The 23,418-nt window shown below is 40.6% G+C and overlaps 2 protein-coding genes across 6 annotated transcripts; both read left to right on the top strand.

The window, feature by feature from the left end:
• Nucleotides 1-1,387: 1,387 nt before the first annotated feature.
• On the top strand, nt 1,388-13,745 carry LOC119900647 (chloride channel CLIC-like protein 1). 4 transcript variants are annotated; one of them, XM_038715794.1, is made up of 11 exons: nt 1,388-1,528; nt 1,644-1,782; nt 1,910-1,996; nt 3,153-3,263; nt 3,475-3,696; nt 6,690-6,830; nt 6,923-7,022; nt 10,051-10,148; nt 11,120-11,266; nt 11,360-11,932; nt 13,095-13,745. In XM_038715794.1, the coding sequence occupies exons 2-11, from the start codon at nt 1,645-1,647 to the stop codon at nt 13,197-13,199; spliced, it is 1,722 nt and encodes a 573-aa protein (XP_038571722.1). In that variant the 5' UTR covers nt 1,388-1,528; nt 1,644; the 3' UTR covers nt 13,200-13,745. The 4 variants fall into 4 exon arrangements, with proteins under 4 accessions (XP_038571722.1, XP_038571723.1, XP_038571721.1 ...); XM_038715795.1 differs by lacking the exon at nt 1,388-1,528 and having other exon boundaries at nt 1,607-1,782; nt 3,153-3,254; XM_038715793.1 differs by lacking the exon at nt 1,388-1,528 and having other exon boundaries at nt 1,607-1,782.
• Nucleotides 1,562-21,638, top strand: LOC119900648 (chloride channel CLIC-like protein 1). 2 transcript variants are annotated; one of them, XM_038715797.1, is made up of 8 exons: nt 1,562-1,662; nt 15,478-15,597; nt 17,056-17,166; nt 17,560-17,781; nt 18,515-18,655; nt 18,758-18,857; nt 20,102-20,199; nt 20,511-21,638. In XM_038715797.1, the coding sequence occupies exons 1-8, from the start codon at nt 1,645-1,647 to the stop codon at nt 20,574-20,576; spliced, it is 876 nt and encodes a 291-aa protein (XP_038571725.1). In that variant the 5' UTR covers nt 1,562-1,644; the 3' UTR covers nt 20,577-21,638. The 2 variants fall into 2 exon arrangements, with proteins under 2 accessions (XP_038571725.1, XP_038571726.1); XM_038715798.1 differs by lacking the exons at nt 1,562-1,662; nt 15,478-15,597 and adding an exon at nt 16,329-16,472.
• The last annotated feature ends 1,780 nt before the right edge of the window (nt 21,639-23,418 follow it).

The raw sequence follows: 23,418 nt of genomic DNA, 5'->3' as shown, positions 1-23,418 counted from the left end.
TTTGGGTTATAAGATGTGACGATGCACGAGAACAAGACAAAAATATAGCACTATTTAGATGAAACTATGATGGTGAAATATGTGCTGTAGGTCTGGGTACTCCCCCAGACGATTTTAAGCATTAAACTCGTAATTTCCTGCATTCTGGAAACATTTTCTGCTCCAATTTATGGTGGAAATGTCTGTTTTTTATGAGGGAAAACTATATTGCGTTGCATGTATTCTTATTGTGCAAATAAACCTTTCTCAAAGCAATTTCATTTGTTAGTTAACATTTCTTGGTGCTACTTTTGAGAACGTTTTTAACAAATGCTTTCAAAAAGTGATGGGGACAAAATCAGCCATTTCAAAATCTGGTGGGGACATGTCCCCAGCATCCCAAGTGTAAATGACACCTAGGCTTGTAGGTACCCAGCCTTTTAAGTTTAATACTTGCATATTGGAAACCAAAAGGAGAGAACAGAATCAAACGGTTGTATTTGTTGAAATGTAAATAGTTTTATTCATTGCACATTTTCAGCCCCAGTGCCATCGTTCTTTAGTTTGAGTTTGCTGCACCTAAAAACATTTGACAGCTGAATCAGATTATTGTGAGTCAGTTTAGTTTTCAATAAATGCTAAAGTAGTTGCCTTTACATCCAAAGGTGTCTTTCAGGGTGAACTGATGAATGGCAACCAATCTGTTAATGATCATTGTTCATTCATTGTAGACAAGAACAATGAACTCCAGGATGAAGCTGTCCACAAATACATGTCTTTTCGTCCTCCTACATTGTCTGTCATTGGTGGAGCAGTCTGTCAATCCCTCTATCCAGTAAATATGACTTGTGATTGGACTGTACTTCAGCAGACAGCCAAGCATTGGCCAAGAGCAGAAGGCCCTGACTCCATGTCTTTATTTTAAAGTTGCGAGGTTGCGAAGCTTCATTTTCGCTTAGTCTGAGTTTCAGAGTTTCAGAGCAGAGCTGCGTGACAACGCTGCCAAATTTGAAACTCTGAAAAATTGTTCTGAAGAAGGAAAACTCAAAAACAACATAATGTTTGCAGAGTTTTTTAACAATTTTTTTTACATTTTGCAAGCTTGCAAATCTTAGTTTTCGATCTTGCACAACCTTTTTTTGTAAGATTTTGAGTTTTCAAACACTTAGTTTCAACCTTTCAGAACTTTATTTTCAGTTTTGAATCAAGGCAGGATATTAATCCCATACGGTAGCGTCAGATCCTGTTTACGCTGGGGGGAGAGGTAGTTAGTGAGAAATACATTTCCCGTGAGTCTTTGCGACGTATCCAAAACCGAAATCGGCCTTGTTGTTGGCCGTAACGCCGAGTTATACGTAATTGGCGAGGAAAGTCTTCTGGACATGTTAATATTAAGTACGTGTCGTGTCCGTAAGCTATCTACAAAAGCGAGTTTGAGTCGGTGAGTTTGAAATTAGGCATCTAGTCTGCCGGAGAGCCAGAAGAAGAAGAGTTTGAAATTAGCATACCTGCTACCGTTATAACTCAACTCCCGAAACCGTAAATTAAAGTTAGTCTTGGTTTCACTTGGCTAGAGCTCTTGTTTGGAAGTTACCACTCCAGCTACCTAAATAGCTTTAATGCTGAACGGTTAATTGGGGAGTAAACCCCCCTCTCTGTACCAGGATGCTCCTTGTTGTGCTGGTATGCAGCCTGTCCGTGTCACTGGCTGCTACGGGGCAGCAGACCGACGACGACTGGATAGACCCTTATGATATGCTCAACTACGATTCAAGCACCAAAACGATGAGGAAGCCTGCAGAGGTTGGTTGATGTTAAAAGTCTACTCTGATCAAATTGCATTTGCTGACGTTGCTATTGCCCTGATGATGTGAAGCGATGTTCATGTTTCTGTTGTGACAGTATGTATGTGTGTATGTATGCCTTGCAGCCAACAAAGTATGACAGTGTGCCAACTACAAGAAGAGAGTATACCAAGGACTCCAGCCAGGCTGAGCTGACATCGTGCATCAGTCAGGTAGTGGATGTACAAACAGGCTGCTGGTTTAAACTTATACCATTTGTTAACTTGCACGTTTTTCTGAGGAACCAGATTACATGAATTCAGTCAGTGTATGTATAGCTATACCATGGTAATGGCAATTAAATCCTTTGATTACTGTCAGATTCAAACCCTAATCAGTAAATATCTTAATTTATACATCAACCAGTCATTTTCTTTGTCTCCAAAGGGTGGTTGTGCAGCAGTGCAACATAAATGTAAGAAAATCGGAAGGTCGGCGGTTCAATCCCTGGCTCCCCCTGGTTGCGTGTCGAAGTGTCCTTGGGCAAGATACTGAACCCCGAATTGCCCCTGGCGGCTATTCCGCCAGTGTATGAGAGAGTGTGAATGTTAGTTTCCGTTTGAGCACTTAGGCAGTGTATGAATGTGTATGACTGGTGAATGCAGATGTAGTGTAAAAGCGCTTTGAGTGGTCGAAAAGACTAGAAAGGCGCTATACAAGTACGGAGCATTTACATTTACATTAACATTTAAACATGTGCAAACATAAACAGTCTGCAGAGTGTAAGACAAAAAGCCAGTAACCGGTGACTTTATACTGTATTGCGCAGCTATCAAAGGGAGGAAGGGAGTAGAGACCAGCTGTCCTGAGATGAAGGCCAGTCATATAAGAAAACTCTCTAACGAGCATCCTTCCCATGGGAAACTTCACCTAGCTGTAACATAATAAAATAATAATAATAATATCACACAGTGAAATGCTGGTCTATTCTGATGAAGCATGCAGGGTGAAACAGTAAACACAGTAAAATATCAAATTTCCATCACAGTCGATAGTTTAGTTAAGAGATAGCAGAGGGGATTATTTGATTTTTAGATATGTTGGTTTTCACTAAGGGATCCTAAAAATGGAACCTGGGGGGAAGATCCAAAACTCTGGATAAACACGGGATGGGCCTATCATGCTGAATTAACTGCTTTGTGGACCAGGCAGTTTTTTCTGTTCCAGTGATTTTACTGCAGACATTTGCCAACCTATTTAGGAAAGTACATACAGCAACAGTTGGCAAAACTGGCAAAGATGGAAAAAAATAATTTAAAAAAAACAACATAAAAACTCAGCAACTATGACACCTCAAACAAACAAATGTTGTGCTTTGCTTTCATTCAGAAGGAAGAACTAGAGAAGAAAATCCAGCTCATCTTACAGCAGCCCACATGCAGTCCAGTGTTCATGCGATTCCTTAGGAGACTCCAGAAGGAAATTCAGAGAGTTGGTTTGGTATATGGTCATTTCACATGTCTTTATTGGCAATGATCATATGGCCTACTTCAGACAAAGTTATTGTAACCGTTTTTAAATGTGATATCCCTGATGTTTCAAGTTCTATCAAGTCTGGTTCAATATTTAGAAAAGGCCCAGTTGCACTTACAGCGCATTACAGTAGAAAATGGGACACCATTTTAACAAATCTGTCCCCTTTTCTCCCCAGCCCAGTGACTCTACGTACACTCACTATGATGCAAACATCAAACTGTCCAGACAAGACATGACAGAGATTGAGAGACTTCTGGAGGGTGAAGACAGCTGGAGAACAGGGGCTCTGGACAATGCCATCAGTCAGATACTAGTGGATCTCAGACCACATGACCGTGAGGTTTGGAGGTGGCGTTTTGAAGACACCTTTGGCGTGGAGCTTGACACACTTTTAAAAGTAAGCTTGTTCATTAATCGGAAATCTTTGTTAATGGGTCTTTAAGATTCTTCAGTCATGTGCTACCTGTTCATAGTCACAACTCTCTAAAAATGTAGTCTGAGTCTAAGATGTGTCTTAAGTGAAACTGGAGTGTGTGTGTGTTGCAAACTTCATAATGTTCGTTTCTTTCATCTCCTCTCTCCCTATGTGTATCTCACTTGCAGAGTAGACTCAATGCTTTTCGGGAATGCACAAATTTGATTGGCTGAGCAGCATCACATGAGACGATTGGAACACCTGCAATTCATGAGCTTCTTTTAATGATAAAATTATAACTATTAGAAACAAAATTCACTATGACCTGCCCCCAACTGGCTCCGACTTCTAAACTCAGGAACCTTAGAAACAGCTGTAAAACCAGATATATGTTTAGATTGCTTTGCTTCCCTCAATCTTTACCAACTAACTTCAATAATTTCTTCATCTAAACAATCAACCTGCCTCTTAGACCCCATCCCGACTAGGCTGCTTAAAGAAGTTTTACCCTTAGTCAGCACTTCTATACTAGATATGATCAATCTGTCTTTATCAACAGGCTATGTACCACAGTACATAAGTAGCTGTAATTAAACCTCTTCTGAAAAAGCCCAAACTTGATCCGGATGTTTTATCAAACTATAGACCTATATCTAACCTTCCATTTCTCTCTAAGGTCCTGGAGAAAGTAGTTGCTAAACAGCTGTGTGACTTTCTACAGAGCAATAGTTTGAGGATTTTCAGTCAGGTTTTAGAGTTCAACATAAATGACTAATGACCTCCTCATTGCATGACTTGTCTCTGTACTGGTTTTATTAGGTTAGTGCTGCATTTGATACCATTGACCATCAGATCCTATTGCAGAGACTGGAACATTTCATTGGCATTAAAGAAACCGCTCTAAGCTGGTTTAAGTCCTATTTATCAAATCGATTTTAGTTTGTACATGTTAACAATGAGTTCTCCATGCATGCCAAAGTTAGTCATGGAATTCCTCAAGGATCTGTCCTCGGACCAATCCTCTTCACTTTATATATGCTTCCTTTAGGCAAATATTATCAGGAAATATTCCATAAATTTTCATTGTTATGCAGATGATACTGAGTTATATCTATCGATCAAGCCAGATGAAACTCATCAGTTAGCTAAACTTCAAATGTGCCTTCAGGATGTTAAAACCTGGATGACCTGTAATTTTCTGTGAAGTTATTGTTCTGGGGCCCAAGCACCTCCGTGACGCATTATCTAAAGATATAGTTTCCCTTGATGGCATCGCCCTGGCCTCCAGCACCACTGTGAGGAATCTTGGAGTTATCTTTGATCAAGACATGTCGTTTGGATGACTGCAATTCCCTATTATCAGTCTGCTCGAAAAAGTCCATTAAGACTCTTCAGCTGATCCAGAATGCTGCAGCACGTGTTCTGACAGGAACCAGGAAAAGAGATCACATTTGTCCTGTCTTAGCTTCTCTGCATTGGCTTCCAGTAAAATCCAGAATAGAATTTAAAATCATTCTTCTCACATACAAAGCTCTTAATGGTCAGGCACCATCTTATCTTAAAGAGCTCATAGTACCTTACTACCCCACCAGAGCACTGCGCTCCCAGATTGCAGGGTTACTTGTGGTTCCTAGAGTCTCTAAAAGTAGAATGGGAGCCAGAGCGTTCAGCTATCAAGCTCCTCTCCTGTGGAACCAGGTTCCAGTTTGGGTTCAGGAGGCAGACACCATCTCCACATTTAAGAGTAGGCTTAAGACTTTAGTTAGGGCTGGCTCAGGTGAGTCCTGAACCATCCCTTAGTTATGCTGCTATTTCCTATGATGCACTGGGCTCCTCTCTCCTCTACTTTCTCTCCCTCTGTATGCAACCTCATCCCATTATTGCATGTTACTAACACAACTTCTCCCCTTTCCGGTAGTCTTGTGCTTTCTCTTCCCTCTCCTTCTCTCCTCCTATCACTTCCTGCAGGTGTTTCTGGCTCTGGAGCTGTGGAGTCTGGATCTGTGGTTGCGAGTCACCTGCTGCCCCTGTGTTCCTGCTCGACACCCTCTGCTACAATTATTGTTACTAGTCCTATTGTTATTATAATCATTAACATTACGATTATGATCATTAACACTACTATAAATATCTGTACTATTTTTCGTTTAGTCTATAGCAATATCACCTTTACTGTCTGTACGTGTGTGTGTGTGTGTAGGCTGCCTCCCTCCTCTCTCTTGCCCTCTCTCTCTCTCTCTCTCTTCCTCTCTCTCTCTCCCTCCCTCTTCCTCTCTGTCCCTCCCTCCCTCTTCCACTCTCTCTCTCTATCTCTCTCCTTCAACCCAACCGGTCGAGGCAGATGGCCGCCTACCCTGAGCCATGGTTCTGCTCGAGGTTTCTGCCTCTTAAAATTAAGTTTTTCCTTGCCTCTGTCGCCTAGTGCTTTGCTCTTGGTGGGAATTGTTGGGCTTCTGTAAATAACATCAGAGTATGGTCTAGACCTGCTCTTTTATGAAAAGCGCTGTGAGATAACTGTTGTTGTGATTTGGCGCTATATAAATAAAATTAAATTGAAATCAGTACTGTAAAAGTATGCTAGAAAAGCTGTGCTGGTTAAAATGGAAATGCTCCTTCAAGAGGTAGCCTAGTAATTCTCTGTAATAAATCGGCTATTGTTCTAGGTGCAGAGAGGACGGCGGCTGGGTCCGGATCCCGGCCACGCTCACCAATTAGTGACCTACACCATATACCCTAAGTAGTGAGACGTAGTCAGAGCACCAATAGAAACATCTATTCTATATGACTGCTGAGCTTTTAACTTGAATGGAAAGTAAGCTTTAAACAATAACACTTACAGTCCAACTCGTTAAGGTGGCCCACTTCCGTATATTTTATTTATTTATTTTTAAATACTACTGGTGTTTATTTTGTGTTTACAAGTGGTTTTCCATCTTGTGCAATCAGTCAAGATGTACTCTCTCTTTGTGTTCCAGGTGTTGCTGCTTGTTCTGATCATAGTGGCGATCATATGCACTCAGCTGTGGTCAACGGTGTCCTGGTTCACGCAGTTCAGGAGACTGTTTGCTGTCTGCTTTTTGATCAGCATTGTCTGGAACTGGTTCTATCTGTACAAGGTGAAGAAGAGCTCTTTTAGTTCCCTTGCTCTTGTTTAGCTGACAGAGACAGACAGAAGTTTGTAATACTGTTTCCTTTTATTTATTTTCAGATTGCCTTTGCTGACCACCAAAACAACATAGCGAAGATGAATTCTGTGTATGAAAAATGCACTGGAATGAAGAAAATTGACTGGACGGATAGCTTGAAAGGTGAGCCAATTACAATTGAGAATCAGAATCAGCTTTATTGCAAAGTAGGTTTACACATAAAAGGAATTTTCTTTGGTGACTTGGTGCATAACAATAAACATAATACATATAAATATAAAAATATTAAATTGACAGGATATAAAAGAATAACGACGAAATGTGCAATATCGTTTTGGACCGCAGCCACCTGCCAGAGGGGAGTCTCTGAAACCGGGGTGGGAGGGTCAGCCACAATGTTTCCTGCTTGCCTCAGAGTCCTGGAAGGATAGTAAATTGCAGCCATTCTCCTTCTCTGTGGAGCGAATGATAAGTTGCAGTCTGCCCTTGTCCTGGCAGTAGCAGTAGTTTACCAAATGGTGATGGAGCAGTTAGGATGGACTTGTACCTGGAGGTGTAGAGGTGCACCATCATTGTCTTTGGGAGGTTGAACTTCCAGGAAGCGGTGCTGATGGTCCAAGAGTCAGACATGTTTCCCCTGCTTCACCTGCTGCCCTCCTGTCTGACAGGAAGTCTGTGATCCACCTACAGGTGGAGCCATTCACGTCAGTCATTGGTGCACATTTAAAGCAACATTCTGTGGTATTTTTATCTTAAAATAACAGCTTATAATTGGGAGAATGGCATCTCAGTCATTGCCATTCCGGGCAACATTGAACAACACTGAAATCCCGGGCAGGAAATTAATCGCGAGAACAGCATAATGCTTTAAGGCTACATATCGCACACCAACAAAACTGTTATGCAAGCAAGCTATAAGAAGAAGAGAAAAATTATTAAATGTACGATGTATGTTCTGTGGAAGAAGCTAACTCTGTATTCTCAGCACGGATATAGTGGCAGAGGCTGTGAAGTGAAAGAGAGTGACAGAGCAAGAGACTGGACAAGAGTAAATATTGGACTGGCTTTTACTGATTGGCATGAGCCAAAAAAGGTGAAAGAATGCAGGACAGATGCCGAGTTGGCCTTTCTGTTGGAAAAGCAATAACTTATTAGCTGCTTGCTACGACTTGTGCTGCGCTTGCTTGATGTTTGGCTGTAGCAAAGTTGTAGACCGAACAAAATCAGTCGGAGTGTTCACAGACAGGAGTTTAGCCGCTAACTGTAAATCTCGAGTTGATGTTAGCAAACCTACTAGATGACACACTCGGACATCGGTAACAGTACTGTAAGTGCTCTTGCATCGGTCGCTGGCTAGCTTTGTTGGCTAGCTTTCCACCATTGACTGTATATAAGAAATGGGGACAGTCATCGTGACGTCACCCGTTGGTTTGTGGACTGCCGTTATGAAGCCTTGAGTTTGGCCGATAGGGCTCCGCCGTGTTGATTTTTTTGCAACCAGGAAGTGCCCGGAAGTGACCATATTTGGACAAGACTAGGGATGCAACGGTTACAGATTTTGTTGGTACGATTATTGTCAGAGAAATAATCACGGTTTCACGATTATTATGCATTTATTAATTTAACTACACTAGTAATTACTTTTTTTTTTTTTATAATTAATTACATTAACAATTATATTTCTATACTATGTAAGTATTATTAATATAAGAGGAATATTAACTTTTATCCCCCAGGTGAAATTGCTATTAAGGAGGGAAATAAACTGAACTGTTACTGTCATCAATTCTCATCCATACATATAAGTATTAGTGAAAATTATGAAATGAAATTGAGTGCAGTGTTAACTGAAATGCAGTTAATTTGTAGCCTATAGTCCTGAAAGTCTATAAGCTCCTGATGTTATGTTAGTGTTTTACATCTGGCAACATTTTCTCAACACAGACAGAAGGATGTAACGATAAATGTTCAGACTTGGTGTACCCGAAATTCTCCCACACTGCCAACTTCAGCAGTTTCTTTGGTGGAAATAAAACTTCACAATTTGGTCCCTCTGCCAGAGTTTCTCTGATAAGCATGACACTTTAAGCTGGTGCACTGCTCGTGTAACTTTATTTTCGTTATGTACAAGTTGCCACAGTTTTGTTTTGTGCTACAGAAACACTCGGTGTAGCAGCGCCTTTACGATTAAGTAACCGTGTCGTTTTAAAGCACGGTTAATTGTGAAATCCAGTAATCGCTGCATCCCTAGACAAGACGGTGGAGATGACGCCTGTGTGTGTTTTGTCTAGCGAACAACAGTCTTAAAACTAAATGTACTCATCAGAGAAAGTGAATAGCCAACTCGTACGCTTTTTCAACGCCGCTGGTTAAATTTACACAGTGCCGTGGGTATGAGTCACTCTAGCGTGATTGACAGGTCACCATGGTAATGGCTTGTCAATCATAGATAATCCCATCCTGAAGCATACTCTGCTTTTATGATCTATTTTAAAATAAATGGGACCATAATTTACTAAATGAACATTATGTTGTATTGAAGAAAATGTGAAATTAGCGATTTAGACCATAAACTCATTTGAAAGTTTTTACTGAGGTAATAAATCAGGTGAGAAGTAGGGTCATTTTACAATTATTTCTAATGGAACCGGACTTCTTTTTGCAACCAGAAGAGTCGCCCCCTGCTGGTTGTTTAATAGAATGCAGGTTTAAGGAACCTCCGCATTGGCTTCGCGTATCAGACTGGAAGCTTATAATCAGCCTCTATGGAAGTGACATTAGCTAATGACAGAGGAGAAGAGGACGTTGACGGAGGAAGCTAAGAAGAGTAAAAGAGAGAGACACTGCAAGAGGCTCACAGACGTTGGTGAGAGCTTCGTGAAAGAAAAGCAGCAAGGGCTGCAAGACAGATGCCGAGGTGGCATTCTTTCTGTGTATACAGCTGGACTAGTAAGTCATATTGCTATGTGAATTACACCCTGAATTGGTAGGGCTACCAAATTGCCCCAAACCTCCAATCTTACAAAATATCTTTCAATGGTTTGCACTTTTTTTTCTAGTTGGATGACTTTTGCTTTCATTGTTTTTTTAAGTTTTTCTTTGGGAAGATGAACTCTGCTACTGACAGTGATAGCAAGCCTTTGAAGAATGACCTTAGCTACCTCTGCTGTCTTTGGTTGTTTCCTTGCAGAGTGGTTCAGAAGCACCTTGACTCTTCAAGATGACCCGTGTAAGAAATACTATGAAGTCCTTGTGGTCAACCCCATTCTGCTGGTATCTCCAACCAAGGTAGGTCACTGTGACAGCATGTATGTAAAACCTGAGAATAATTACTATTACTATTAACTTGGATTTTAAAGGAGACCTATTTTGCTTTTCCACATTTTGACTTATCTACAATGTTGGATGTTCATGTTAAACATTGCCAAAGCTTCAAATAATGAGGTTAAAGTATTTTAAAAGAAATCCCTGTGAGCCAAAACCTCAGATTTCCTCCTGCTCTGTTTTGAACAGCTTTTTCTACCAACAGCTCCGTTCTACAACATACGGAGCTAGATGAAGCCGGAACTATAGGACTGGAAAAACACTTTAATAGGTGTCCTTTTAAGATAGCAAAAATGTTGCATTGCTGTTTTAGTTTTTAGGCATTTATTAAGGAAATAGAATAGGGATGCACCGAATGTTCGGCCACCAAAATGAATCGGCTGAAAACAGCAAAAATAGCACATTCGGCCTAATACATCAAAAGACCGAATAAATTTTACCGAACAGTTAGGTTGACATGTCGGCAGTGTGGAAGCATTTTAAAGTGTCCGAGAAATCCGCAAAAAACGCCATTTGCAGGCACTGTTAATATATTACATATTGTGTACATTAAAAATAAATGGACACATGTAATTTACTTCACGGGACCCTCTTGGGCCTCAGACCCACCCACCATAGTCTCTCCAAATCCTGTGGAATACACTGAGTAAAAAGCACATATTGACTATTTAATTTGTGCAATGGTAAAAAAAAGGCAAAATATGTGAATGTACAAATTTTTTCATTATATTTGGTTTCTGCTTCGGCCATGAATTTTCATTTCGGTGCATCGCTAAAATATCATGAAGCATTTAACTCTCTCATATACATTTTAAAATGATGATATCTTCTTAAACAATGTTATTTTTAAAATTGGTATTATTTTTTGAATGTCTGTATGGGTGTGGAAATGGCGCGCACACAAGATTTCAATCTAAACGTCCCTCTCTGTTTAGGCGTTCACAGTTACCATCACAACCCTCATCACAGATCCACTGAAGCACATCGGCCAGGGGATCAGCGAGTTTCTTGTAGCACTCCTCAAAGACCTACCAGTTACCCTGCAGATCCCAGTTTTCCTCGTTGTCATGTTGTGTGTTTTGGTAAGGACTTTATAAATGATCAGTGACACATGCAAATAAATGAAATCTGACAGGGTTTCTCAATACTGGTGTATTTATTTGACTCTTCTACAGGTATTAATGTATGGAAGTGTACAGGCAGCTTTCCAGCATGGCATCGCTGCACCTTTCCGCCATCCTCGAAGGGATCCACCTCCTCTGCAGGTGGCGCAACTGCAGATTCACCTCCAGGGGATCGAGGACTTTGACCGCTTAGCAGGAGGGGATGCACCACAACATTCCCAGAGGCACCGAGCAGATGATGGCAGATTAGACAGGAACCAGGTTCATCAGAGGCGACACAACAGACCCAGAGAAGAGCAAGCCAAGGTAGTTGTGGTGACAGTACGCACTGCCGAGTCTCCTTACAGTGAGGATGAGATGGACGCTGGGCGGCGTGAGGCGGAGCCGAATCTCTCTGCTGAGTCCGATTCAGGAAAGCAAGAGGAGCTGGCTGGAGCGAGTGCTAGCAGTGTTGAAGCTAACACAGCCCAGTCAAAAACTAAACCCAATGACTCCTATTCATCTCCATCAAAGACTAAAACTGAGGAAGCGAATGAAAACCTTTCTAAAGATGAACTCAACAGACACAGTGCAGCATCTAGATCTCAGCCAGCAGCAAGGCGGCCTTCACAAACTGATGTACAGGTGAGGTCAAATCAAATTCGTCCTAGGAATATCTGACATTAGACATAAAATAGCGCTTCTTAACTGTGAAAATATTTAACATACCCTGTTTATGTCTTAATGCCGTTTCACATGCGATAATGGGATGATGAATATTCTCATGTGACATAAATTGGTAAATAAGTAGATCATATTTTTGACATATTTTCATTTGGGTTAGATTTTTCCGTGTTACGTTTGTGTTTTGATAGATGTTGAGCTTGTCGTGGATGTGTGTGGGTGAATGTGTTCAGCCAGTAGATTTTATAGCTTTATATGCATGTCATGTACTGTATATACATTAGAACTGGGCAATAAAACAACAATGATAATTAATTCTAAATAATTTTCCTCAATAACAATATAACAAATGTTCAATAAATGTTTGATTTAATTAATTTGAGTCACAAACTAATTGGCGCTTAATTTTTCTTAAGATATTTATTTTGTCGAGGATTAGAGACTGAAAACAGATTTTACTTAATTTTACATTTGAATATTTGTAGAAAAAAGATTTTATGATAAGTGCTTTGAATGTTCTACCTTAGATTTGTTAAGTAATCCACTGTTTGGCATCAAGTGTTTGTCATGTTCTGACCAAAAAATTAACCATTTGGTTTTTTTCAACTTTCACTCAGGACCAAAAATTTTAACTCAAGAATTAATGATTTGACAATTATCCTGATAATTATTGGTATCGAATGATATGAATTTTTTTTATCGTGATAACATTTTTGGCCATGTTGCCCAGCCCTAATATACATACGTATATATTAATAAAACTAGTTCTTAGAGCAGTTGATTTTAACCGGGGATGCCATGACATGCTGGTGTGTGAACTTGAACATGTCCAAAATCTGAGGAAATTAATCTTTGATTAAAAATATGTTTCAACTACCAAATCATTCTTCTCTGTAACCATAAATATTTGGCTTTAAAGAGGTTGAATTCCAATTTTTATTGTGATTTAAATTCTTGTAACATTAAATAACATTACCCTTTCTCTTTCTATAATGTAATGCAACAAAAGGTCAGTTAAGATATTTCAGGGATTTAAGCCCGTAATACTCAAATCAATGTAATTTTATTTTATTATTCATTTTTATTTGTACATGCATTTTGTTATTTTTTTTTCTCACTGCAGGACCAGCAATCCTCAGCAGAAAACAGGACTTCCGCTGACTCACTGATACAAGTTGAAACTGTGGGAGTTCCTGTACAGGAGTCCTCTCCAATATCAGCCGAGTAGACCGATTCTACGTCAGTCAGAAGAGGAAGAATAACCATTAGTGTTTGGTGCTTTTTGCTGGACTGTGGAGAGTAGATATCGTTGACTAACTGATTTACAGACATTGTTTTAATGTGGGCGTACAATATTTTGAAGTTTACCCAAGGAGGAACCACCAGAGTGTTGCCAACTGACTTTGTCTGCTGTGCGGTCAACTGAATGTGCCTTAACCTGAGCAGAGAGTAACCAATACTGTTTGGTGAATCTACTAAATGTTTCATGATTTCAGCTTTTCCTGGGAAAAAGGAAACATATATACACACAGATAAAAGCATTATTTACTTGATCTGGTGTTTTGGTGTCTTACTCGTGGACAGGAGTCATTGTGTTAAAATCTAGGTTTGAATTGTTGTTTCATTGTAACCTAATTATATTGAAATTCTTTCTGAATGTGAAAAAATAAATCTTGGATTTTGTAATTTACTAGGAATGATAACAATTTCTTTATGCTGTTTTTTCCTTTTATTTTTACAATGAGCTATTAAAATTAAACATCCATCCTGCCAATCATTTGCATTGGGACACGTGTCACATTGAATCTTGGAGACCTTATACCTAAAGCTGCAGCAGATATCATGAATGTCTTGCTTTTGGATTAATCGTGCAGAATACATTGTACTCTCACCTGGGGCCTATATATAAAACTGTATGTAGAATCCATCCAAAAACTGTCTGTGCACACAAAAACAAAACGGAAAGGGAGGAAAAATCCGATTTACAAAACCTGCCAAAGCACACACACCACCTGGAAATGTGCTAACGTGGATCAGTCTCATATCCAGCTTTCTACACGCCCACGTAAATGGTGGTGCAAGCCATAAATGGTCATGCAAAGCACTTTATAAATATTATGCACGAGTGTCACGCAATTTATTTTTTACAGCAATCATACGGAGTAGGCTACTTCACACTTTGCCAAACGGATTTAGAGGTCCTTCCGGCAGTAGTATCTCCCACCAAGAGCACAGGGCTATCATGGAATTTTGACAGGTGAACACATTTTTAGCTCGGTTTTTTTATGCTTTGCCTGCACTATGATGAGGACTGATGATGAGGATGGAGTGAGTGTGCGAGAGCTTTCACTGGCTTTCTATTTTATTTTATTTTATTTTATTATTTTTTTTCAGACTTTGTTAATGTACACAATGCATATATGCAGGACAGTTGGTAAAGATGTGCCAGGTGAGTCTGTCTGTCCGTGCGCCACCGCTGTGTGCGCCCAAGTCGACTTCACTGCAGCCATTTCACACACAAAAAGTATAAAAAAAATATCAATAGATATTAGTAAAACCTACTTCTTTTATGCTATTTAATGTAATATCCACAACTGACCGACAGTGTCCTCTGCACTCCGGTCTTGGGGTAGGTGATGATGAGACAGCGCTGATTCCCCTTACACATAGACTAATTTAATTTTGATGTTAAACATTATCCACATCCAACTATGATGGTGGATCAGCGATATAGTGACAGGCCTGTATGTTTTTTTATATTTTATCTGTGTTTTTCCACCGGAGGGCTGGGCTTTAATGATTTTATCACCATCAGGCATCTCTGATGTGTCTGAAAAACTTTCCGTGAGCTCTACGCATGGGTGAAAGGATACGTGGAAACCCAACTAGAAATCCGTACGTTTTTCCGCACAGTATTTTCTCATTAATCCAGACGAATAATTATGCGTATACGCACATTTAACCGCCGTTTAGGCAACTTTTGCCATACTGAACTTTCACACTCATCTGTCAGCAGCACACCCACCCCTGTGAACACCAGGTAGACACACATGGATACAACGCGTTAAGATGGTTTGATGTCTAACATTAGGCCTACTGCATGTTTCACAGCCACAACAACACACAAACACAAACAACATCCACATATCTCATTCCAAAATTAAAACTGCATTAAACCCAAGTGCCAGCGGAGTCAACAAACAATCCTCCTTGGCTCTAAAACCAGTCGAACCAGTCGGCATGACGGAGCGGGGTTGGCGCTACAGTAAACGCCCATCAAAATACAACAAGTCCCTCCCTAGCTTTGTGTATTTACAATAGATTGTATATCACAAGAAACACGTAACGTTAAATATGCGGAAGCAAAGAGCACCCCGCCTTCATGGGAACTTTGGTTTGCTTTAATTGAAGTTAGGCACCTGTACTAGCTTCCACTTTGAAGCTTCCACCTTGAACTCTTTGGACTAACCCCCCCTCTCTGTACCAGGATGCTCCTTGTTGTGCTGGTATGCAGCCTGTCCGTGTCACTGGCTGCTACGGGGCAGCAGACCGACGACGACTGGATAGACCCTTATGATATGCTCAACTACGATTCAAGCACCAAAACGATGAGGAAGCCTGCAGAGGTTGGGTGATGTTAAAAGTCTACTCTGACCAAATTTCATTGACTGACCATGCTATTGTCCTAAATTGATCTGATGCCATGTCAAGAGAATCATTTTGTGTTGAAAAGGGGTGGGGACATTTAAGGGCTCAGATTAGGGGTGTGATGAAACACTTAGATCGTGAGACATATGCCATTGCACAAGATTGGGGTCATGAGTACAAGACAAGAATATATTTTAATGCCAATAAGAAAAAATATTTATTGATCAAATAGCCTATAGGATGGGGGGTCTATGGCTCCTCCCCCAGAAGATTTTGAGCATTAAACAGTTTTATGGTGGAAATGTCTTATTTAGAGGGAAACACAAAATTCAAGTGACAATTCATAATAAAAAATAATGTAGTGTAATGAAAGTTATTAGGGATTAGGCTATGTGCTCTGTTACTGTCACACTCTGCCTGCCATGCCGTGTTTTGCCCTTTTGTGTTTAGTTAGCGTTATTTTGGTCTGTTGGGTTTTGGGGGTCTGTCTTGTCTGTCGTCTAGTGTTCGGTAACCCTTGTCATGTCTGTTACCCCAGTGATCCCTCTGCATGTCTGTCCCAGTTTTCCCTGCTCTCTCTCTCCCTGCCTGTGCCTCGTTAGCCTCATGTCTTTCACCTGTGTTGCTCCCGCCCTGCTCGTTAGTCCCTGTGTGTATATACCTGGTGTTTCTGTCTTGTCCTTGTCGGGTCATTGTTTATTGTCACCCAGTGTTACAGTGTGTTACAGTGTGTTGCCTTGTTGCCTTGTTGCCTTGTTGCCAGCCTACTCGTCCTGTTTCCCTGCTTATATTGGTTTTTGGATTCTGGTTTTCTCGTTTGGATTACTTTGTTTTGGACTCAGCCACTCAGTTTGTAAGTGTGCTCGCCTTTGTTTGTTTATTAAAACCCCTTGAACTGTACCCCTGCATTTGGGTCCTCCAACCTGCTCAACCCTGCCTTCACCTCAAAACCGTGACAGTTACGTTTTGCTATCAGAATTTAGTTGAGAGCTAAGCGGTTATGTATGTTTATTTTTTTGTATCTGTTGGTTTTCACAAGTCTAATATGGAACTGACTGCTTTCTGACAACTATTATATGGAACAGGCAGGTTTATCTGTTCCACCCTACTGAAGAATATTTTCTGTTTAAACATTACATAAGCATAGCAACAAGAACAGTTGGCAAAAACTGGCAAAAATGAAGAAAATAACTTTTTGGTGTGGATCTTGACATGTGCAGCAACTTTACGACCCCTCAAAATAAATGAGCATAAGGGTGTTAGACATCAGAGACACTTCATCCTTCAGCCAGAAAGTACAAGTTTGAGTCCCCTTGTATCTGCCCTGCTGTTAAATATCCTTTAGCAAGATGCTGAATCTCAATAGGGCAAATAAGAAAACCTTCCTTCATTGAATCAGTCAAGCATCACAAATGTTGCGCTTTGCTTTCATTCAGAAGGAAGAAATGGAAAAGAAAATCCAGCTCATCTTACAGCAGCCCTTATGCAGTCCAGTGTTTATGCGATTCCTTAGGAGACTCAAAAAGGATATACAAAGAGTTGGTTTGGTAAGTGGTCATTTCATATGTCTCTTCTGGCAATGATCATGTGGCCTACTTTTGACAATGGTATATTGTCTGTTTCAAACGCGATCAGGGATGATGTTTTCAACTCTGTTTGAGTGCATTCAAACACAAGTGTGGTTCAATAATTAGATAAGGCCCCACCATTTTGACCTTTTATACAGAGGAAATCAGGGTCACCTTACAACTGAGGCCTGTGTACAGTACATAAAATACAGATATAAATATTAAAAACCACAATTTACAACTGCATTCAACAGTAATGTGTCCGTTCAGGAGTGCTAAATTGTCCTGTAGAAACCAAAACATCTGGCTTAAGATTTTCCTGAAATGTATTCCAAGAATGAGGAGCATTGTATTAATTAATTTTCTCCCCAGCCCAGTGACTTCACAGAGGCTCTCTATGATGCCAGGATCAAACTGTCCAGACAAGACATGACAGAGATTGACAGACTTCTGGATGGTGAAGACAGCTGGAGAACAGGGCCTCTGGACAATGCCATCAGTCAGATACTAGTGGATCTCAGACCACATGACCGTGAGGTTTGGAGGTGGCATTTTGAAGACACCTTTGGTGTGGAGCTTGACACACTGTTAAAAGTAAGCTCATTCATTAATCTGAAATCTTTGTTTAGAATCTTTAAGATGCTTCACACATCTGCTACCAAACAATAGACACTGTTCTATGACAGTGTATTGTAGTCTGAGGTATTTTTTGCAAGTGAAACTCAATATGCATATAGAAGTATTCAGCTCTATGCGCAATTATTTATGGGGATAATTCACAAATGTATTGCAACAATAAGATATTAAAGGACTGTAATACTACTTAATACTGGACAATAGACAGTAAAAGTATAGGAATTGTCCTCCATTAAATACACTATTACTTGAGTAATGACAATTTCTTCCCACAGAATACAGTATCTCACAAAAGTGAGTACACCCCTCACATTTTTGATAAATATTTGATTATATCTTCATGTCAAAACACTGAAAAATGACACTTTGCTACAATGTAAAGTAGTAAGTGTACAGCTTGTATGCCAGCTGTGTGAGGAGGCACTGAGCCCTGCCCTTGGTGAAACATTGGTGACAGAAGCAGTGTCCGTAAATGACACCTAAACACAGCAGCATAGTATTTTTCTGTTCTTCTAGCTTAGGTGCTGTGGAAAAGCACTTATAATGCCAGGGGAAAACCCAGATTTTTAGACATTGTACCCACATTTTGGCAGATTCCATGTTTTACAGTTTATTCCATTTTTACTATCAAATCCCGTCTGTTTTCCACATCTCAGAAATCATAGTAAATCATCATCTGTTTGTGTTCCAGATGTTGCTGCTTGTTCTGTTTGTAGTGGCCATCATATGCACTCAGCTGTGGTCAATGGTGTCCTACTTCACGCAGTTTAGGAGACTGTTTGTTGTATTCTTCTTTATCAGTATATTCTGGAACTGGTTCTATCTGTACAAAGTGAAGAAGAGCTCTTTCTGTTCCCTTGCTCTTGTTTAGCTGTTCAGTGCTCTTTTTGTTTTATTTTAGAAATGTAAGCTTGTAAACCAGTACTTTTTTCAGATTGCCTTTGCTGAACACCAAAACAACATAGCGAAGATGAATAGTGTGTATGAAAAATGCACTGGAATGAAGAAAATAGGCTGGATTGATAGCTTGAAAGGTGAGCCAATTACATTTAATTTGGTGACTTGGTGCATAACAAACATAAAATAAGTAAATAAAAATATTAAATTGACAAGTGTGACGGAAAGGTAAGAGCATATCACCCCAACCGGATTCAAACCCGGGTCTACGGGGTACCAAACATCAACAACAACTTGACCGCAACACCAAAGAGTCAGGCTCATTGGTATAACAGTCACAGCACATACTCAACCATAGTGACGGTGGTCCGTCACAACAAGATAAAAAATATTGTTAAATTTGCGAAATATTTACATGTGACAAACATTTACGTATGTACTGTAAAGGGTGTGGGTGGTTGAGGCCAGCTGCAGATGTTTCTTTTGGCGTGAGGTTTTGGTCCTGACGGAGTGGAGTGTCTGAAACAGTTTGTGTCCGGGGTGGGAGGGGTCAACCACAATGTTTCCTGCTTGCTTCAGAGTCCTGGAGGGATAGTAGATTGCAGCTATTCACGTTCTCTGTGGAGCCAATGATACGCTGCAGTCTGCCTTTGTTCCTGGCAGTGTACCTGAGGATGGACTTGATGACGGCGGTGTAGAAGTACACCATTATCTTTGGCAGGTTGAACTTCTTCAGCTGCTGCAGGTAATACATCCTCTGCTGGGTTTTCTTGGTGAGGGAGCCGATGTTCAGCTCCCACTTGAGGTCCTTGGAGACGATGGTGCCCGGAAAGCGGTGCGACTCCACAACGTTGACCATGGAGTCACATATCGTGATGGCGGGTGCTGGGCTCTTCCTGAAATCCACAACCATCTCCACTGTCTTAAATGTGTTGAACTCCAGGATGTTCTGCTCAGCAGCCTCTATGGACATAGCTAAGCTAAGAAAAGAGAGTGACCAAGCAAGAGGCTCCCAGACATTGGCGAAAGCTTTGTGTAATAAAAGGTAGCAAGGCAGACGCCAAGCTGGCATTCTCTATGTTGGACTAGTAGTCAAAATTGCTATGTGTTGTGTTAGCAAAGTTGGCAACTTGATAGTTTTTGATCATAAGTAGCCTAATGTATTCATAACAAATGTACAGCTGTCCATATTTACAACAATGGTAAACTATGAAAAGATGGGGGCGCCAAATCACACAACACCTATCTCATCAAATCTCTTTCAATGTTTTTGGCACTTTTTTATAGTCTGACTTTTGCTTTCAGTGTTTTGTAAGTTTTTCTTTGCAAGGATGCAGAAAGACCTTAGCTACAGCTGCTGTCTTTGGTTGTTTCCTTGCAGAGTGGTTCAGAAGCACCTTCACTCTTCAAGATGACCCTTGTAAGAAATACTATGAAGACATCATGGTCAACCCCATTCTTATGGTACCTGCAATCAAGGTAGATCACTGTAACAGCATGTATATCAAACTTGACTGAACAATGACTGTTACTATTGTGAGATAACTGTCATTGTGATTTGGCGCTATATAAATAAAATTGAATTAACTTTTATTTTAAGATGGCAAAAAGTTCCAAAATGTTGAATTGCTGTTTTTAGGCATTTATTGAGGAAATGGACTAAAGCATTTCACTCTCTCATACATTTTAAAGTGATATCATCTTAAACAATATTATATTGATTGGTATATTTGAAAGTATGTGAAAGTGACACACAAAAGGTTTCAATCTAAACGTCCCTCTCTGTTTAGGCGTTCACAGTTACCATCACAACCCTCTTTACAGAGTCTTTAAACTCAACAGAAATAATGATTTGACATTTATCATGATGATTTCAAATGATTTGATGAAATTTTTTTTATCGTGATAACATTTTTGGCCATGTCGCACAGGCCTAATATACTAACGTAACCTCCATCTACTACTAAACTCTGGTCAAACAAAGTGCATGCTTTTCAACTGATCGCTTCCCACACCGGCTTGTCTGACTAGCATCACAACGCTAGATGGGTCAGTATTAGAATATGTGGACACTTACAAATACTTAGGTGTTTGGATAGACAGTTCCCTCTCTTTCCAGCCCAACATAAACCACCTTCAATCTAAAAGTATGTCCAGAATCGGTTTCCTTTTCTGCAACAGGGTCTCGTTCACCCATGCTGCCAAACCTGCCTTGGTAAGAATGACTGTTCTACCCATGCTAGATTTCAGGGATGTCATATACAGATCTGCCTCAAACTTTCTTGTGAAAAAACTGGATGTGGTCTACCACAGTGCCATCCGTTGTTACCGGCACCCAATTTAATACCCACCACTGCGACCTCTATGCATTAGTCGGCTGGCCGTCGTTACATAGCCTACTCGACACCTAACTCATTGGTACCAACTTATTGTGTGTACATAGTGCTTGCTAGGCAGAGCCACCCTATACCTATGCTCACTGGTGTCTATATCATTACCCACCCGCAGCCTGCGCTCAAGCAGGTACATCTCTCTGGTCACCCCAAAAGCCCATACCACCTTCGGTCGCCACTTCAAGTTCTCCGCTGCCAACGACTGGAATGAGTTACAAAAACCCCTCAAGCTAGAGACCCGCATCCCCCTCACTGCCTTTTAAAGCACATCTGTCTGAACTCTTATCCGATCTATGTCTATTGTTGGAGCCATTCTGTGTATAGCCATGGGTTGGCGCTGTGTGCAGCCACAAGTCTACTTAAGACATTGGGTAATTAGTGCAGGTGTGGCGCACTGCGAGGTGCATGGTTTTTGACCGTGAGGCACGGCGTGTAATTATGGAGACTGACTTGAGTTAAGTTATTATTGAATAAATGTTTTATTTTTTGTTATGTTAATAAATGGATTGGCATATCCGACGTTAAGTTCAGACTTTTGAAAGTTTATTATTTTAAGCCAAAGGAAACAGCACGCCTGAAACACGCGTGCAAAACAACTTAAATGTGCGCCAACAATTAGTCAAAAACCCCCTCTGTATGAGGAAAAGACTGATCAAGTTGAAACGACACGGTCCTTATGCTGTTCGTGCACTATCACGGTGATCGGCTGAATGGAAAACGCTGGCGCATCAGATGCAGTAGGCCCATGGGCGCAGCGGGCCTCACATTGGACAGTGAGGCGGCCATCATGGAGGTGACGGACGGCGGAGATCGATAGCGGACGTCGGTGACGGACGGCGGAGATCAGTAGCGGACGTCGGTGATCGGTAGCGGACGTCGGTATAAAACGCTTTGAGACTGACCGTGAACATTGAGGAGGTCCGGATGGGACGCGGTAAGGACGGACGGACACCATAGGCGACGGTCACGGAGGTTTGTGTGCGGCTTCACATTGGACAGTGAAGAAGGGGCACTTTGATGCAGATACTCGGACAAAGGAGGTAACGGCAGTTAGCACACACATAAAAAGATGTATGCATTAAGAGCTGCAGTTATTAAAGTATAAACAGCAAGAATAAAAGGAGAACACAAAATATTGACATTTGGTTAAAGTAAACGAGGACTTGAAATAAGAGACATTTGGGTCGAGGGGTTTACACAAGAAAAGTAAAGTGTTTATGCTTTATTTCTGATTTCTCGTTTTCATATTTAAATGAAATGTTTTTCTTTTGTCTGCTTTTTCTTGGTTAAAAGTGATGTAAAATGGATGAAAATTATCAAGGTATCGAGGTAACACATGTGGTGTCGGCTGACTCTCAAAATGATAAAGAAGAAGCCTCCGTAAAAAAAAATCTATAAAACCTACAGCAAAAGCATGGCTTTCTAAACTAAATGACTTGGAGACACTAAGAAAATCCAAATTAAGTAAAGCCGCCAATCTAAAAAAAACTGTTCAAGGTTTAATGTGTGAGTCTGGTTATGAAGCTGAAATAAAAGGCAGCTTCAGCAAATATCAAGCTTTGATTAATGACGCAAAAGTTGCACATAATAATCTGCTTGAGTTGTTACCCGTAGAGGAAAAAGAGAAGCATGAGACCTGGTTCAAAGCAAAGCTTTTAAGTGTGCATGGATTTTGCCAGTGTGTGGAAAATCATTGTAAGAGTACAAATAATGGTACTGCAGAAGAGGTTCACCTTGAGGATGAAATAAAGCCAACGGACAGTGTATCAAATGTTGGAACATCATCATGCATTAACAGCCGCACCAGTGAAAGATCAAGTCGATCAAGCAAGGCTGCATTTGAAGTTGCACAAGCAGAAGCCAAGAAAGCTGCACTTCTGGCACGCGCAGCAGCGCTAAAAAAGAAACATGAAATGGAGAAGGAGGTGGAATCATTACGCAAAAGAATGGAACAAGTGGAAATGGATGCTGAGATTGAAGCCTCGGATGCAGAGTTGGCAGTACTGCAAGCATTTTCAGATCAGGATAAAATGGGATCTTATTTTGAGAAACAAAGATCGAAAGAAATACCTGACATTCCTGAAGCAAGGTTTGAGAAGTCTACAAGATTGAGGAAAAATAAAGGCTTACCTGTTGCAGTTGCAAGACCCGCTGAAAATGTTGTACATGCAGTTGATGACAATTCTACACGACAAATTCTGCAAAAGCAAAATTAAATATCCGAGCTGCTCATTCAACAACACAGAGCAAGCCAACTGCCACCAAGACAAATGCCTGTTTTTGAGGGTGACCCACTGAAGTTCAA

This window comes from Micropterus salmoides, unplaced genomic scaffold (genome assembly GCF_014851395.1).
Source record: "Micropterus salmoides isolate LMB-PRFRI ecotype aquatic unplaced genomic scaffold, ASM1485139v1 Ms_hic_scaffold_13, whole genome shotgun sequence".
In the NCBI taxonomy this organism is placed as follows: domain Eukaryota; kingdom Metazoa; phylum Chordata; class Actinopteri; order Centrarchiformes; family Centrarchidae; genus Micropterus; species Micropterus salmoides.
Note: the sequence above shows the minus strand (reverse complement) of the source record. Positions and strands in the feature narration are given on the sequence as shown.

Coding starts and splice junctions, on each gene's coding strand:
- LOC119900647 (XM_038715794.1), top strand. CDS start 1,645: ATGCTCCTTGTTGTGCTGGTATGCAGCCTGTCCGTGTCACTGGCTGCT. Junction 1,997..3,152: donor TGACATCGTGCATCAGTCAG/GTAGTGGATGTA, acceptor GCTTTCATTCAG/AAGGAAGAACTAGAGAAGAA. Junction 3,264..3,474: donor AAATTCAGAGAGTTGGTTTG/GTATATGGTCAT, acceptor TTTTCTCCCCAG/CCCAGTGACTCTACGTACAC.
- LOC119900648 (XM_038715797.1), top strand. Junction 15,598..17,055: donor CGATGAGGAAGCCTGCAGAG/GTTGGGTGATGT, acceptor GCTTTCATTCAG/AAGGAAGAAATGGAAAAGAA. Junction 17,167..17,559: donor ATATACAAAGAGTTGGTTTG/GTAAGTGGTCAT, acceptor TTTTCTCCCCAG/CCCAGTGACTTCACAGAGGC.